Below are 18283 nucleotides of genomic sequence, written 5' to 3'. Positions count from 1 at the left end.
TGTAGTAATCTCCTCAGCTCTCCCTAGTGGAGGCTGTATATACAGTATGTAGTAATCTCCTGAGCTCCTCCTAGTGGTGGCTGTATATACAGTATGTAGTAATCTCCTGAGTTCCTCCTAGTGGTGGTGTATATACAGTATGTAGTAATCTCCTGAGCTTCACCTAGTGGTGGTGCTGTGTATACAGTATGTAGTAATCTCCTGAGCTACTCCTAGTGGTGGTGTATATACAGTATGTAGTAATCTCCTGAGCCCCCCCCATAGTGGTGGCTGTATATACAGTAAGTAGTAATCTCCTAAACTCCTTTTAGTGGTGGCTGTATATACAGTATGTAGTAATCTCCTGAGTTCCCCCTAGTGATGGTTGTATATACAGTATATAGTAATCTCCCGAGATGCCCCTAGTGATGGCTGTATATACAGTATGTAGTAATCTCCTGATCTCCTCCTAATGGTGGTATATATACAGTATGTAGTAATCTCCTGAGCTCATCCTAGTGGTGGTGTATACAGTATGTAGTAATCTCCTCAGCTCCCCCTAGTGGTGGTGTATATACAGTATGTAGTAATCTCTTGAGCTCCTCCTAATGGTGGTGTATATACAGTATGTAGTAATCTCCTGAGCTCCTCCTAGTGGTGGTGTATATACAGTATGTAGTAATCTCCTGAGCTTCTCCTAGTGGTGGTGTATATACAGTATGTAGTAATCTCCTGATCTCCTCCTAGTGTTGACTGTATATACAGTATGTAGTAATCACCTGAGCTCCTCCTAGTGGTGGTTATATATACAGTATGTAGTAATCTCCTGAGATCCTCCTAGTGGTGGTGTATATACAGTATATAGTAATCTCCTGAGCTCCTCCTAGTGGTGGTGTATATACAGTATATAGTAATCTCCTGAGCTCCTCCTAGTTGTGGTGTTATACAGTATGTAGTAATCTCCTGATCTTCTCCTAGTGGTGGCTGTATATACAGTATATAGTAATTTCCTGAGCTCCTCCTAGTGGTGGCTGCATATACAGTATGTAGTAATCTCCTGAGCTCCCCCTAGTGGTGGTGTATATACAGTATGTAGTAATCTCCTGAGCTCCTCCTAGTGGTGGTGTATATACAGTATGTAGTAATCTCCTGAGATTCTCCTAGTGGTGGTGTATATACAGTATGTAGTAATCTCCTGATCTTCTCCTAGTGGTGACTGTATATACAGTATGTAGTAATCTCCTGAGCTCCCCCTAGTGGTGGTGTATATACAGTATGTAGTAATCTCCTGATCTCCTCCTAGTGGTGACTGTATATACAGTATGTAGTAATCTCCTGAGCTCCTCCTAGTGGTGGTGTATATACAGTATATAGTAATCTCCTGAGCTCCTCCTAGTGGTGGTGTATATACAGTATATAGTAATCTCCTGAGCTCCTCCTAGTTGTGGCTGTATATACAGTATGTAGTAATCTCCTGATCTTCTCCTAGTGGTGGCTGTATATACAGTATATAGAAATCTCCTGAGCTCCTCCTAGTGGTGGCTGTATATACAGTATGTAGTAATCTCCTGAGCTCCCCCCTAGTGGTGGTGTATATACAGTATGTAGTAATCTCCTGATCTCCTCCTAGTGGTGGTGTATTTACAGTATATAGTAATCTCCTGAGCTCATCCTAGTGGTGTTGTATATACAGTATGTAGTAATCTCCTGATCTCCTCCTAGTGGTGGTGTATATACAGTATATAGTAATCTCCTGAGCTCCCCCTAGCGGTGGCTGTATATACAGTATGTAGTAATCTCCTGAGCTCATCCTAGTGGTGGTGTATATACAGTATATAGTAATCTCCTGAGCTCCCCCTAGTGGTGGCTGTATATACAGTATGTAGTAATCTCCTGAGCTCCCCCTAGTGGTGGTTGTATATACAGTACGTAGTAATCTCCTGAGCTCCCCCTAGTGGTGGTGTATATACAGTATGTAGTAATCTCCTGAGCCCCCCTAGTGGTGGTGTATATACAGTATGTAGTAATCTCCTGAGCTCCCCCTAGTGGTGGTTGTATATACAGTATGTAGTAATCTCCTGAGCTCCTCCTAGTGGTGGTGTATATACATTATGTACTAATCTCCTGAGCTTCTCCTAGTGGTGGTGTATATACAGTATGTAGTAATCTCCTGAGCTCATCCTAGTGGTGGTGTATATACAGTATATAGTAATCTCCTGAGCTCCCCCTAGTGGTGGCTGTATATACAGTATATAGTAATCTCCTGAGCTCCTCCTAGTGGTGGTGTATATACAGTATGTAGTAATCTCCTGAGCTTCTCCTAGTGGTGGTGTATATACAGTATGTAGTAATCTCCTGAGCTCATCCTAGTGGTGGTGTATATACAGTATATAGTAATCTCCTGAGCTCATCCTAGTGGTGGTGTATATACAGTATATAGTAATCTCCTGAGCTCCTCCTAGTGGTGGTGTATATACAGTATGTAGTAATCTCCTGAGCTTCTCCTAGTGGTGGTGTATATACAGTATATAGTAATCTCCTGAGCTCCTCCTAGTGGTGGTGCATATACAGTATATAGTAATCTCCTGAGCTCCCCCTAGTGGTGGCTGTATATACAGTATGTAGTAATCTCCTGAGCTCCCCCTAGTGGTGGCTGTATATACAGTATGTAGTAATCTCCTGATCTCCTCCTAGTGGTGGTGCTGTATATACAGTATGTAGTAATCTCCTGATCTCCTCCTAGTGGTGGTGTATATATAGTATATAGTAATCTCCTGAGCTCCCCCTAGTGGTGGTTGTATATACAGTATGTAGTAATCTCCTGAGCTCCTCCTAGTGGTGGTGTATATACATTATGTACTAATCTCCTGAGCTTCTCCTAGTGGTGGTGTATATACAGTATGTAGTAATCTCCTGAGCTCATCCTAGTGGTGGTGTATATACAGTATATAGTAATCTCCTGAGCTCCCCCTAGTGGTGGCTGTATATACAGTATATAGTAATCTCCTGAGCTCCTCCTAGTGGTGGTGTATATACAGTATGTAGTAATCTCCTGAGCTTCTCCTAGTGGTGGTGTATATACAGTATGTAGTAATCTCCTGAGCTCATCCTAGTGGTGGTGTATATACAGTATATAGTAATCTCCTGAGCTCATCCTAGTGGTGGTGTATATACAGTATATAGTAATCTCCTGAGCTCCTCCTAGTGGTGGTGTATATACAGTATGTAGTAATCTCCTGAGCTTCTCCTAGTGGTGGTGTATATACAGTATATAGTAATCTCCTGAGCTCCTCCTAGTGGTGGTGCATATACAGTATATAGTAATCTCCTGAGCTCCCCCTAGTGGTGGCTGTATATACAGTATGTAGTAATCTCCTGAGCTCCCCCTAGTGGTGGTATATATACAGTATGTAGTAATCTCCTGAGCTCCTCCTAGTGGTGGTGTATATACAGTATGTAGTAATCTCCTGAGCTCCTCCTAGCGGTGGTGTATATACAGTATATAGTAATCTCCTGAGCTGCCCCTAGTGGTGGCTGTATATAGATACTGTATATGTACTATATAAATTTTTTTATAGCCGTGTTTACATGTGTGTAAATATTTGTGATTTGGACCAGAATCAGAATCTTCTGTGTATACGGCGGTTAATAAATTACAATGCGATTTCCTAACGTTTTATAAGGAGAGCCCCTCCAGGTCCCCCAGTGGTCTCTCACATTCACCATGGCGGCTGTACTGCGTCTTCTGTGGCTGTCGCTTCTAGCATGTTTGTTCCTTGTACCACGGGATATAAGGTGAGTTGGGGGATGTAGGCGCTTGTATATGGTCATTGTGCAGTCTCTACAAGTAGCTTGTGAGATGCACTTTACTGGACATAGTATATAGGGTTGTACATGGTATATGGACAGGAGTGAACCTGGACTATCTGCTGCCTGAGACAAGCTGTAGAGCGATGCCCCCTCTGCCCCATCCAACTGTGATAAATATTGGGTTAATATTTTTGAAAGGTTTCTTCATGTAGTGTCTCTCATGCTGACATTGGAGGTGAAGAGACACTATTTTTAAGAGTCAGGTATTGCTGTGTAGTAGACAACTGCCCCCCCATATTACTGTAGGTGCCTGGGGCAAGAGGCTCAACTCGCCTCATGGCCGGTTCACCCCTGTATATGGAGCCTCTGCTGCACACAGTATAAGGGTCATAATACTAATTAGTGGGTTTTATGCGTTGTAAGGCCCCTGAAGGGGGGCAGATACACCATTACATACCATGTGCAATCTTATATACAACCCAAATCTGATATATAAAGGTGAATGTATGTGTATGTATGTGTGTATGTATGTGTGTGTGTGTGTATATATATGTATATATTTGTGTGTATATATGTTAGTGTGTATGTATGTGTATGTCTGCTAAAGGGATCGGGGTGTACAGTCACCAAATTTTGCACAGCCACTCCGTGTGACTTACCTTTCCATTAAATATTCCAGTCACATTCAGAGCTGCAATAATTTATCTATCATTATATCGATGATTGCAGATCTGGATGTGACTGTAGTATCAATCTTCTGTTATATTATTTCTGATACTCCAGTCACATCCAGAGCAGACATCTTATATCTGTCATTAGATAATCTCTAATGCTACATCCACATCCAGAGGTGCAATCATCTATTTACCGTTATATTATCTGATATGACTGCTGCTCTGGCTGTGACTGGAGTATCAATCTGCTGTTATCAATCTTTATATAAGCAGCTTATGTGTGAGACATTTACTATGTTGTCAGTTTTGTGGTGCTCTCAGCACATGTTCTGCTTTCCAACCTATTTATTAGCTGTCGGCGCCAGAAAAGATCACTTTTTTCGCCTGCTCTGAAATTGGTGTGGCTTGGGCAGAGTGGGAACCCAGACGCAATTAATATGTGCTGTAGCCATTTTTGGGCACTGTTAACTGGCGGAAAGTAGACAAAAAGAAATTTGGTCTAGCAGAGACACAAAACTGTGATATTGCACTCAGGAAACACACCACCTGGACGAGCTGTTGGACGATATTAGCCACTGATGCATTGCCGCAGCGACCATTGCGCCGCTCCGGGGCAGCGCTCAACTTGTTTTCCGACTACTAGATACATTTCTGGAGCTCGGGACAGATTTTGGTCCCAGGGACAGAAAATGGTCTTGTCACCAGAAATGATGCATCTGCACAGCTCCACAGTATTAAGTATGTGTCTCCTTTCTGAGAGCAAGTCGGTAACCAAGCCGGTGCAGATACCGACACTTTATGTAAATGTCCCCCAATATGTTCCAATAACGAAGCTTATAAATCTGTGATACTTCAGTCACTTTCAGAGCTGCAGTCATATATTTGCCATTAAATACTCCAGTCACACCATGAGCTGTAATCATCTATCTATTGTTAGATCATTTTGGATACTCCAGTCACATTCAGAGCAACCATCACCTATCTACTGAAGTACTGGAGTATCAATCTGCCATTACATCATCTCTGATATTAAAGTCACATCCAAAGCTGCAATCATCTACCTAGAATGCGACTGGAGTATCAATCTGCCATCATTATATCATCTCCTCTTTGTCTCTGCACTGGAAGGAAAAAAATGAAATGGCTCTGGAATAAGATGTATATAAAGTACTTTTCATTAACTGGATATTATTTAGTTAATCTGCGTTGTGTATCTGTAGTGTTGAATATAGGATGTGAATTTTTTTTAACTTTTCATAATAAAAACTAGTGTCAGAATATTTTTGTTACCCCCTTCTATTTTGTTATAGCTAAGAGCAGATACTTGCTATCCCAGGCAATGCCAGGGGTTACAGCTAGTACAATATACAACTTATGTTGTATGATATACAATAGAGATGTGATAATGATAACGGAAGGGGGGGGGGTAGGGGTAGTTGGGGCATAATACTATGTTAGGGAGAGTAGGAGGGTTATTATAGTTTGTATATAATTTTTATGGCTGGGTAACTTTATCATGGTGACCACAAAAAATAGGTTCCTATAGGGCTCATTCATTTCAGTTTATACGTTAGGTCTACAGTATTTACAGTTTGTTCTCTGCTGGTCAGTGGGACGAGGGGTTAAAACTGGTAATCCTCAGCCTTTAGCAGATAACAGCCCATTAATTTAGACTAAAATACAAAGTTAATTTGGTAAAGGGTTAATATGTCTCCTATGAGGGCTAGTATAAGTAAGGGGGCTCATACCTGGTGATCTGACAACCTTCCCAAACTGCAGTGATGTTCTCAATTTTTCTTCCCGTAAAATTATGATTGCATTCCTCACCACTAGGGGGAGCTCACCGTATACGTCTCATGTTATAATACACGATGGGTGTATTACAATGTATGCATGCTCAGTCATTACAAGGCAATTGAGCTTTAGGGTCCCATAGACTCCTCTAAAATACGAAGACACCAGTATAATAAATGTCACAGTTAGGGGCATTGAGGCTCAGGTACTGGACCACATGACCCCACTTTCCCCCTCATGATCTGGAGCTGATACTGAATATTTTTGTATAATATTACAATGTAAAGAAGAGTTACATTGTAGCCGCAGTGATGCCCCCTATATACATAATATTGGGGCTGTAATTAGACAAAGTTCTCTTGTTTTCAGCTCTAAAGAGGAGGACTCTGCTGCGCCACCTCCTTCCGTGGACTGTGAGATGGGCGACTGGACGGAGTGGAGTGAATGTGACCCCTGTACTAGGCTGAAGGTAAATATGGATTCTGGCTCACGTGCTGTTTGTGCTCAATATTAGCAGAATGCAGAAATATCTGCTGCTACTGTCATGTATGAGAATGTAATACCAGCAGCACAGCAGGGGGCGCTCTAGTAGACCAGCTTGTCCCATTTCTTATAAATTGGCATTACCATTAGGGATATTTATGTCACAAGTCTATCATTTCCAAGTGTTAGAGATTTTTATCTAGGGCTCCAACAGCCCTTCAACAATTGCAAGGTGATCGCCAAATTTATAGGTCTTTGTTTTCAGCGCTGAGATACATAGCACAGAATAGACACGGATATCTGGTCATAAGCTGCACTAAAATCCCTGTCTTCATTCCAAGCCGCAAGTCACATATATAGAAGCAGAAAATGCTTTGCAGAGGGAGTGAAAAGGTGATAAAATACTGAAATTCTATAGGTTAGCTTAAATATACAAGAACCTCCCCTTTAAGCTATTTCCCCCAATGAACTTCATGTATAGTTTCTACTGTAAAAACAGTAAAACAGAAATGGAAACAGAATGTTTATACTAAATGTCCTTGTGGAGGCTCTGCGTAAGTCGAAACAAGCGAGGACAACGTATTTTATAAACAGTTTACACAAAATGGTGCTGTCTGAATCATGAAATGGCTGACAGTGGACAACATGGCGCCGGCTAAAACAAGATGTCGTCTGGGTGAACAAAATGGTGTCTGGAGAGAAATATGATATCACACAAGCTAGAATCCTGGAATATAAATCCATATTTCACAGTCCTGCTGCTACTAACAACATGCATAAAGGTACGATTACACATCTCTCCAGGGAAAATGGCTGCAGAGAGCACAGCAGTGTGAGAACAACCCCCCAGTAGCTTTTGGAGAAGCTACAATTATTAATATTTATCCTAATAATAAATCGTTATCCAAATAGCACCGTTATATTCCGCATCACTTTACAGATCATGGGGGACAAATACAATAATAATATAAAATAATATAATATATAATAATATAAAATAATAGTAATGTGATACAATAGGAATGACTAGAATATTATTATTATTATAAATCCATATTCCACTGTCCTGCTGCTACTAACAACATACACAAAGGTCTGATTTCACATACATTAATACAAATGCTGCAAATCCCTGCAGAGCTGAATAGGGATCAGTCCGGGAAATGGATATTTCAGTTTTTCTTGTTTAATAAATTATTGACATTCCGGAACTTTCTTGATCGTATCAATTGGCTGCAATGAAATAAAAAAATGAAAAAAATATAAAGGGGCCTGAATACTTTCCGTACCCCCTGTATATCTATATGTCTCCCTTATAGTACCGCTCACGGAGCTATGACAAGTTTGCCCAATTTGGGGGAGCGAAATGTCTGGGCGCACTGGGAGAACATCAGCGCTGTAAACCAGACGTCAAATGTGAAGACTTCGAAATTGACTGCGGCAAAGACTTTCAATGTGATTCAGGTAAGTCACTGTAGGTAGTACTGGACATAGAGAAAAGAGACCCCCACAAGAAGCCGGACCAGATATATAACAGAACTCAATCTGTACTAGTGTATCAGTAGGGGGCGCTGTTGCAGTGTATTGGGAGGGGGCGCTGTTGCAGTGTATAAGGAGGGGGCGCTGTTACAGTGTATTAGGAGGGGGTGCTGTTGCAGTGTATAAGGAGGGGGCGCTGTTGCAGTGTATCAGGAGGGAGCGCTGCTGCAGTGTATAAGGAGGGGGCGCTGTTGTAGTGTATAAGGAGGGGCTGCTGTTGCAGTGTATTAGGCGGGAGCGCTGTTGCAGTGTATTGGGAGGGGGAACTGTTACAGTGTATTAGGAGGGGGCGCTGTTACAGTGTATAAGGAGGGGGTGCTGTTGTAGTGTATAAGGAGGGGCTGCTGTTACAGTGTATTAGGAGGGAGTGCTGTTACAGTGTATTAGGAGGGGGTGCTGTTACAGTGTATTAGGAGGGAGTGCTGTTGCAGTGTATTGGGAGGGGGAACTGTTACAGTGTATTAGGAGGGGGCGCTGTTACAGTGTATTAGGAGGGGGCGCTGTTACAGTGTATAAGGAGGGGGTGCTGTTGCAGTGTATTGGGAGGGGGAACTGTTACAGTGTATTAAGAGGGGGCGCTGTTACAGTGTATTAGGAGGGGGCGCTGTTACAGTGTATTAGAAGGGGGCGCTGTTACAGTGCATTAGGAGGGGGTGCTGTTACAGTGTATTAGGAGGGGGTGCTGTTACAGTGTATTAGGAGGGAGTGCTGTTACAGTGTATTCGGAGGGGGTGCGGTTACAGTGTATTAGGATGGAGTGCTGTTACAGTGTATTAGGAGGGGGTGCTGTTACAGTGTATTAGGAGGGGGTGCTGTTACAGTGTATTAGGAGGGAGTGCTGTTACAGTGTATTCGGAGGGGGGGCTGTTACAGTGTATTAGGAGGGGGTGCTGTTACAGTGTATTAGGAGGGGGCGCTGTTACAGTGTATTAGGAGGGGGCGCTGTTACAGTGTATTAGAAGGGGGCGCTGTTACAGTGCATTAGGAGGGGGTGCTGTTACAGTGTATTAGGAGGGGGTGCTGTTACAGTGTATTAGGAGGGAGTGCTGTTACAGTGTATTCGGAGGGGGTGCGGTTACAGTGTATTAGGATGGAGTGCTGTTACAGTGTATTAGGAGGGGGTGCTGTTACAGTGTATTAGGAGGGGGTGCTGTTACAGTGTATTAGGAGGGAGTGCTGTTACAGTGTATTCGGAGGGGGGGCTGTTACAGTGTATTAGGAGGGGGCGCTGTTACAATGTATTAGGAGGGGGTGCTGTTACAGTGTATTAGGAGGGAGTGCTGTTACAGTGTATTAGGAGGGGGTGCTGTTACAGTGTATTAGGAGGGGGTGCTGTTACAGTGTATTAGGAGGGGGGCTGTTACAGTGTATTAGGAGGGGGTGCTGTTGCAGTGTATTAGGAGGGGGCGCTGTTGCAGTGTATTAGGAGGGGGTGCTGTTGCAGTGTATTAGGAGGGGGTGCTGTTGCAGTGTATTAGGAGGGGGCGCTGTTGCAGTGTATAAGGAGGGAGCGCTGTTGTAGTGAATTGGGAGGAGGCGCTGTTGCAGTGTATAAGGAGGGGGCGCTGTTGCAGTGTATTAGGCGGGAGTGCTGTTACAGTGTATTGGGAGGGGGTGCTGTTGTAGTGAATTGGGGGGAGGCGCTGCTGCAGTGTATAAGGAGGGGGTGCTGTTGCAGTGTATTGGGAGGGGGTGCTGTTACAATGTATTAGAAGGGGGCGCTGTTACAGTGTATTGGGAGGGGGCACTGTTGCAGTGAATTGGGAGGGGGCACTGTTGCAGTGAATTGGGAGGGGGCGCTGCTGCAGTGTATTAGGCGGGGGCGCTGTTGCAGTGTATTGGGAGGGGGCGCTGTTGCAGTGTATTGGGAGGGGGCGCTGCTGCAATGTATAAGGGGGGGTGCTGTTGCAGTGATTTGGGAGGGGGCGCTGCTGCAGTGTATAAGGAGGGGGTGCTGCTGCAGTGTATTGGGAGGGGGCGCTGTTGCAATGTATTCGAAGGGGGTGCTGTTGCAGTGTATTGGGAGTGGAAGCTGTTGCAGTGTATTGGGAGTGGAAGCTGTTGCAGTGCATTAGGAGGCCGTATTATTGCATTGTATTAGGAATCACTGTTGCACTATATTCTGAGAAGGTGAGAGGGTCATTGTAGCAGGATATTGGTGGGGGTTCCATTGTTTCATAGTTTCATAGTTTCATAGTTTATACGGTTGAAAAAAGACACTTGTCCATCAAGTTCAACCAAGGAAGGGTAGGGATTGGATGAGGAAGGGATTTAGGGGAAACAATCCTATATAGCATAACAATCAATGTTATTTAGCTGTAAAAAGGCATCTAGACCCTTCTTGAAGCTCTCTGCTGTCCCTGCTGTGACCAGCGCCTGAGGCAGGCTATTCCATAGATTGACCGTTCTCATAGTAAAAAAGCCCTGTCGTCCCCAGTGATTAAACCTTGATTTCTCCAAACGGAGACAGTGCCCCCTCGTCTTTTGATTTGATTTAATCTGGAACAACTTCCCACCATATCTTTTGTATGGACCATTCATATATTTATATAAATTAATCATGTCCCCTCGTAGTCGTCTCTTTTCCAGACTAAATAAATTTAGTTGTTTTAATCTTTCCTCATAACTAAGACCCTCCATACCCCTTATCAGTTTTGTGGCTCTACGTTGAACCCTCTCCAGCTCCAGGGCATCCTTTTTATGGACCGGTGCCCAGAACTGGACAGCATATTCCAGGTGTGGCCGAACCAGTGCCTTGTATAGTGGCAATATTACATCCCTATCACGAGAGTCCATTCCACTTTTGATACATGACATGATCCTACTAGCTTTAGAGGCAGCTGATTGACATTGCATGCTGTTATTCAATTTATGATCTACTAGTACCCCCAGGTCCTTCTCAACAAGGGACTCTCCCAGATTTACTCCCCCAAGGACATATTTTGCCTTTGGATTATTAGCCCCCAGGTGCATAACATTACATTTATCCACATTAAACCTCATTTGCCAAGTGGATGACCAAACATTCAGTTTGTCCAAGTCACCCTGCAGCCTATGAACATCCTCCATAGACTGTATTACACTACACAGTTTGGTGTCATCTGCAAAAATAGACACAGTGCTATTAATTCCTACCTCTATATCATTAATAAATATATTAAATAGTAGTGGGCCAAGCACAGAACCCTGAGGTACACCGCTCATAACTGGTGACCATTCCGAGTAGGAATCATTGACCACAACTCTCTGGATACGATCCTTCAGCCAGTTTTCAATCCAATTGCAAATGATTTCTGCCAAACCAATAGCCCTAATTTTACCCATGTTTTGGGGCGCTGTTTAAATGCTTTTTGAAATTGGCATTAACAAGTATCCCAGTGGTGATGCTATAATGATACAGGTCTAGAAGAAGCCCCAGGACCACGAGAGCTTTGCTGCCACCTGGGGCATAATATTAAAGGTATAGATCTCCACCTAGTGACCAGACACTGGTACAATTGGGTAAATGGACCTTCTGTGGTACTGGTGCTGAATTTGCGATCTCTTAAATCCTAATCTGGCAGATTTTGTTTTGTTGCACTTTTCCAGGGAGATGTATAAAAAGGAAACTGCTGTGTAATGGAGAGAGCGACTGCAGAGATGGAACTGATGAGGACGATTGTGATGACGAAAAGGAGCCAAAACCCATCTGCAAAAAGGAGTATGAGTTGTCAGAAGTAGGAAGAACAGCAGGGAGCGGGTAAGTAGCATATATTTCTTTACAACTAGTGATCAATACATTAAGCTATATGTATCTCCCATCCTGAGACCTTTCTATCATAGCCAGCAGTGGTCAGGGGTCAGCATGGGCGCTCTGTCCCCTCTGTGACTACACCCCCATACACAGCGAGCTGCCATGTCCTGTGTGTCCTGACACCTTTCTATCATAGCCAGCAGTGGTCAGGGGTCAGCATGGGCGCTCTGACCCCTCTGTGACTACACCCCCCATACACAGGGAGCTGCCATGTCCTGTGTGTCCTGACACCTTTCTATCATAGCCAGCAGTGGTCAGGGGTCAGCATGGGCGCTCTGACCCCTCTGTGACTACACCCCCCATACACAGGGAGCTGCCATGTCCTGTGTGTCCTGACACCTTTCTATCATAGCCACCAGTGGTCAGGGGTCAGCATGGGAGGTCTGACCTCCCTGTGACTGCACCCACCATACACAGCGAGCTGCCATGTCCTGTGTGTCCTGACACCTTTCTATCATAGCCAGCAGTGGTCAGGGGTCAGCATGGGCGCTCTGACCCCTCTGTGACATCACCCCCCATACACAGGGAGCTGCCATGTCCTGTGTGTCCTGACACCTTTCTATCATAGCCAGCAGTGGTCAGGGGTCAGCATGGGTGCTCTGACCCCTCTGTGACTACACCCCCCATACACAGTGAGCTGCCATGTCCTGTGTATCCTGACACCTTTCTTTCATAGCCAGCAGTGGTCAGGGGTCAGCATGGGCGCTCTGACCCCTCTGTGACTTCACCCCCCATACACAGGGAGCTGGCATGTCCTGTGTGCCCTGACACCTTTCTATCATAGCCAGCAGTGGTCAGGGGTCAGCATGGGCGCTCTGACCCCTCTGTGACTACACCCCCCATACACAGCGAGCTGCCATGTCCTGTGTGTCCTGACACCTTTCTATCATAGCCAGCAGTGGTCAGGGGTCAGCATGGGTGCTCTGACTGATCTGTGACTACACCCCCCATACACAGGGAGCTGCCATGTCCTGTGTATCCTGACACCTTTCTTTCATAGCCAGCAGTGGTCAGGGGTCAGTATGGGCGCTCTGACCCCTCTGTGACTTCACCCCCCATACACAGCGAGCTGCCATGTCCTGTGTGTCCTGACACCTTTCTATCATAGCCAGCAGTGGTCAGGGGTCAGCATGGGTGCTCTGACCCCTCTGTGACTACACCCCCCATACACAGCGAGCTGCCATGTCCTGTGTGTCCTGACATCTTTCTATCAGAGCCAGCAGTGGTCAGGGGTCAGCATGGGCGCTCTGTCCCCTCTGTGACTACACCCCCATACACAGCGAGCTGCCATGTCCTGTGTGTCCTGACACCTTTCTATCATAGCCAGCAGTGGTCAGGGGTCAGCATGGGCGCTCTGACCCCTCTGTGACTACACCCCCCATACACAGCGAGCTGCCATGTCCTGTGTGTCCTGACACCTTTCTATCATAGCCACCAGTGGTCAGGGGTCAGCATGGGAGGTCTGACCTCCCTGTGACTGCACCCACCATACACAGCGAGCTGCCATGTCCTGTGTGTCCTGACACCTTTCTATCATAGCCAGCAGTGGTCAGGGGTCAGCATGGGCGCTCTGACCCCTCTGTGACATCACCCCCCATACACAGGGAGCTGCCATGTCCTGTGTGTCCTGACACCTTTCTATCATAGCCAGCAGTGGTCAGGGGTCAGCATGGGTGCTCTGACCCCTCTGTGACTACACCCCCCATACACAGTGAGCTGCCATGTCCTGTGTATCCTGACACCTTTCTTTCATAGCCAGCAGTGGTCAGGGGTCAGCATGGGCGCTCTGACCTCTCTGTGACTTCACCCCCCATACACAGGGAGCTGGCATGTCCTGTGTGTCCTGACACCTTTCTATCATAGCCAGCAGTGGTCAGGGGTCAGCATGGGCGCTCTGACCCCTCTGTGACTACACCCCCCATACACAGCGAGCTGCCATGTCCTGTGTGTCCTGACACCTTTCTATCATAGCCAGCAGTGGTCAGGGGTCAGCATGGGCGCTCTGACCCCTCTGTGACTACACCCCCCATACACAGCGAGCTGCCATGTCCTGTGTGTCCTGACACCTTTCTATCATAGCCAGCAGTGGTCAGGGGTCAGCATGGGTGCTCTGACCTCTCTGTAACTACACCCCCCCCCCCATACACAGCGAGCTGCCATGTCCTGTGTCCTGACACCTTTCTATCATAGCCAGCAGTGGTCAGGGATCAGCATGGGTGCTCTGACCCCTCTGTGACTTCACCCCCCATACACAGGGAGCTGGCATGTCCTGTGTGCCCTGACACCTTTCTATCATAGCCAGCAGTGGTCAGGGGTCAGCATGGGCGCTCTGACCCCTCTGTGACTACACCCCCCATACACAGCGAGCTGCCATGTCCTGTGTGTCCTGACACCTTTCTATCATAGCCAGCAGTGGTCAGGGGTCAGCATGGGTGCTCTGACTGATCTGTGACTACACCCCCCATACACAGGGAGCTGCCATGTCCTGTGTATCCTGACACCTTTCTTTCATAGCCAGCAGTGGTCAGGGGTCAGTATGGGCGCTCTGACCCCTCTGTGACTTCACCCCCCATACACAGCGAGCTGCCATGTCCTGTGTGTCCTGACACCTTTCTATAATAGCCAGCAGTGGTCAGGGGTCAGCATGGGTGCTCTGACCCCTCTGTGACTACACCCCCCATACACAGCGAGCTGCCATGTCCTGTGTGTCCTGACACCTTTCTATCATAGCCAGCAGTGGTCAGGGGTCAGCATGGGCGCTCTGACCCCTCTGTGACATCACCCCCCATACACAGGGAGCTGCCATGTCCTGTGTGTCCTGACACCTTTCTATCATAGCCAGCAGTGGTCAGGGGTCAGCATGGGTGCTCTGACCCCTCTGTGACTACACCCCCCATACACAGTGAGCTGCCATGTCCTGTGTATCCTGACACCTTTCTTTCATAGCCAGCAGTGGTCAGGGGTCAGCATGGGCGCTCTGACCCCTCTGTGACTTCACCCCCCATACACAGGGAGCTGGCATGTCCTGTGTGCCCTGACACCTTTCTATCATAGCCAGCAGTGGTCAGGGGTCAGCATGGGCGCTCTGACCCCTCTGTGACTACACCCCCCATACACAGCGAGCTGCCATGTCCTGTGTGTCCTGACACCTTTCTATCATAGCCAGCAGTGGTCAGGGGTCAGCATGGGTGCTCTGACCTCTCTGTAACTACACCCCCCCCCCCCATACACAGCGAGCTGCCATGTCCTGTGTGTCCTGACACCTTTCTTTCATAGCCAGCAGTGGTCAGGGGTCAGCATGGGCGCTCTGACCCCTCTGTGACTTCACCCCCCCATACACAGGGAGCTGGCATGTCCTGTGTGCCCTGACACCTTTCTATCATAGCCAGCAGTGGTCAGGGGTCAGCATGGGCGCTCTGACCCCTCTGTGACTACACCCCCCATACACAGCGAGCTGCCATGTCCTGTGTGTCCTGACACCTTTCTATCATAGCCAGCAGTGGTCAGGGGTCAGCATGGGTGCTCTGACTGATCTGTGACTACACCCCCCATACACAGGGAGCTGCCATGTCCTGTGTGTCCTGACACCTTTCTATCATAGCCAGCAGTGGTCAGGGGTCAGCATGGGTGCTCTGACCCCTCTGTGACTACACCCCCCATACACAGCGAGCTGCCATGTCCTGTGTGTCCTGACACCTTTCTATCATAGCCAGCAGTGGTCAGGGGTCAGCATGGGCGCTCTGACCCCTCTGTGACATCACCCCCCATACACAGGGAGCTGCCATGTCCTGTGTATCCTGACACCTTTCTTTCATAGCCAGCAGTGGTCAGGGGTCAGCATGGGCGCTCTGACCCCTCTGTGACTACACCCCCATACACAGCGAGCTGCCATGTCCTGTGTGTCCTGACACCTTTCTATCATAGCCAGCAGTGGTCAGGGGTCAGCATGGGCGCTCTGACCCCTCTGTGACTTCACCCCCCATACACAGGGAGCTGGCATGTCCTGTGTGTCCTGACACCTTTCTATCATAGCCAGCAGTGGTCAGGGGTCAGCATGGGTGCTCTGACCCCTCTGTGACTTAACCCCCCCATACACAGGGAGCTGCCATGTCCTGTGTATCCTGACACCTTTCTTTCATAGCCAGCAGTGGTCAGGGGTCAGTATGGGCGCTCTGACCCCTCTGTGACTTCACCCCCCATACACAGCGAGCTGCCATGTCCTGTGTGTCCTGACACCTTTCTATCATAGCCAGCAGCGGTCAGGGGTCAGCATGGGCGCTCTGACCCCTCTGTGACTACACCCCCCCACCCCCCCATACACAGCGAGCTGCCATGTCCTGTGTGTCCTGACACCTTTCTATCATAGCCAGCAGCGGTCAGGGGTCAGCATGGGCGCTCTGACCCCTCTGTGACTACAACCCCAATCTCTTCTGTGGCATCAGGCAGGATAGCCTTACCCACAAGCTCTGATCTATTCATTACAAATATATTTTGTGCCTTGTCACAGTAGTCCAGTTCCTTATACTTGTCCGAATAAAGTTCCCTTACCTGTCACTAGTTTGGTCTCTGGGATGCAGAGAATACAGAAAGGAAGTGTGTGCTCATTATTCAGTTCTTTGTATGTGCAACATCCCCCACCGGGGCCTAGCCTTTTCTCGGGGCCTGGAGACAGCCGGGGCCCGCAGTACCTGAGTGGCTGGCGGTTGCGGCCTAGGCACGATAGTGTCACGGTGCTTGGTATGGGGAACCGGAGGGCTGTCCTACAGCCTGGCAGGTCTCCAGCAGGTGGTGTTGGCAAGAAATGATGAGGGAGAGACTGCTATAGCGGATCTCCCTGGGGCAACCCTTTGGTGTCTAGAGTATGAGTCTCTGTGTGGTGGACAGGGTGCCAGTGATGATGGCAGCCGAAGTAGCAGGGACCAGACAGAGGCAGAGGTTGAACAAAAACAACTTACAGTTCTTTATTGGAACCGACAGGAACCGCAGCAACGTGCCTTTAACAGAATGGTGGATTGCTGAGTTGCAGTTGGAGGGAGCCACAGGAGGTAGATCGCCAGCCAGGATGCAGAGGGCAGGCTGGGAGGTAGCTGTGTCCTAATAGGAAGCTTCAGCTTGTCCTGGAGTGCTTCAGGTATCACCCTTGAAGGTAGGATGATACCCCTTTCCTCACTAACTCTTATCTATTAGCTCCACTCTTCAGAGGCAGGGGCTAGGCTCTTCCTGCTCTGGTATGGTATGGTGGCTGGATAGAGTCTGGACTGGGGTAACCCAGTCTGCTTCTTCTGATCTGAGCTAGGCTAAAACTAGTCTCTAGCTGTTCTGATCTGAGCTGAGCTCAGACTAAACTGTTCTCTTCTCTCTCCTGAGAGAGACTGCTCTCTAGAACATTCCTGGCCAGGGGGTTTGTAACTCCCCTGGTCAGGTGGTGGCTGCTCCTCCAATTACATCTCAGCTTACATTGGACAGAATGTAATACAGGTGATTGGATGATAGATCTTACATCATACAAAACACTTAACTCCTGCCTTGCCAGGATCTACCACTGCAATGTCCCCTGTGTACTATAAGGACTATGTAATGTGATGTAGTGACATGCTGTGGGACGTATTCGCAAGCACTCCTTCGCCTTGCATCGGCGAAGGTGTTGCATATGTCTATGATATAATCTTACTTTCTATAAATTAATATTTTATTAATTTTGATAATTTCTCTTCCTTGTAGTTTTAACATCTTTGGGGTAGAAATAAAAGATACCGTCTTCGACAATGAATTATTCAATGGGGTTTGTGAAACGGTCCGTGATGTTAACACCAAGATTGTTTACCGCAAGCCATGGAATGTGAAAACTCTTTCCTATCAGGTAGTGATCTATAAATTCTATATGTAGAGTTATTTTGTTTTGCTCTTATATAATTAATCCCTTAACCCCTTAACGCTGAAGCCACTTTTCACCTTCCTGACACGGCCCATTTTTTCAAATCTGCCTGTGTCACTATAAATGGTTATAACTTCGAAACGCTTTAACATATCCAAGTGATTTTAAAATTGTTTTCTCGTGACACTTTCTATTTCATGTTAGTTGAAAAATTTTGGTGTTATGTTTTGCATTTATTTATAAGAAAATCAGATATTGGGTAAAAATTTGGAAAAATTCTTGATTTTCGAACTTCAAAATGTTCTACTTTTTCCACACATAGTCATAACCGCAAAA

The 18283-nt window shown here is 46.9% G+C and overlaps 1 protein-coding gene across 1 annotated transcript in view; it reads left to right on the top strand.

Annotated features, from left to right (window-relative positions):
- The first annotated feature begins 3650 nt into the window (after positions 1-3650).
- LOC140118027 (complement component C9-like) overlaps positions 3651-18283 on the top strand; it is a 28122-nt gene continuing 13489 nt past the window's right edge. Inside the window, exons 1-5 of the mRNA XM_072135400.1 lie at positions 3651-3774; positions 6627-6726; positions 8060-8204; positions 11868-12018; positions 17794-17932. Coding sequence (XP_071991501.1) covers positions 3704-3774; positions 6627-6726; positions 8060-8204; positions 11868-12018; positions 17794-17932 — 606 coding nt within the window. The 5' untranslated portion in view covers positions 3651-3703. The remainder of the gene's footprint in view (positions 3775-6626; positions 6727-8059; positions 8205-11867; positions 12019-17793; positions 17933-18283) is intronic.

The sequence above is a fragment of the Engystomops pustulosus genome, chromosome 1 (assembly GCF_040894005.1).
Source record: "Engystomops pustulosus chromosome 1, aEngPut4.maternal, whole genome shotgun sequence".
In the NCBI taxonomy this organism is placed as follows: domain Eukaryota; kingdom Metazoa; phylum Chordata; class Amphibia; order Anura; family Leptodactylidae; genus Engystomops; species Engystomops pustulosus.
This window is presented reverse-complemented; position numbering and strand designations above follow the sequence as displayed.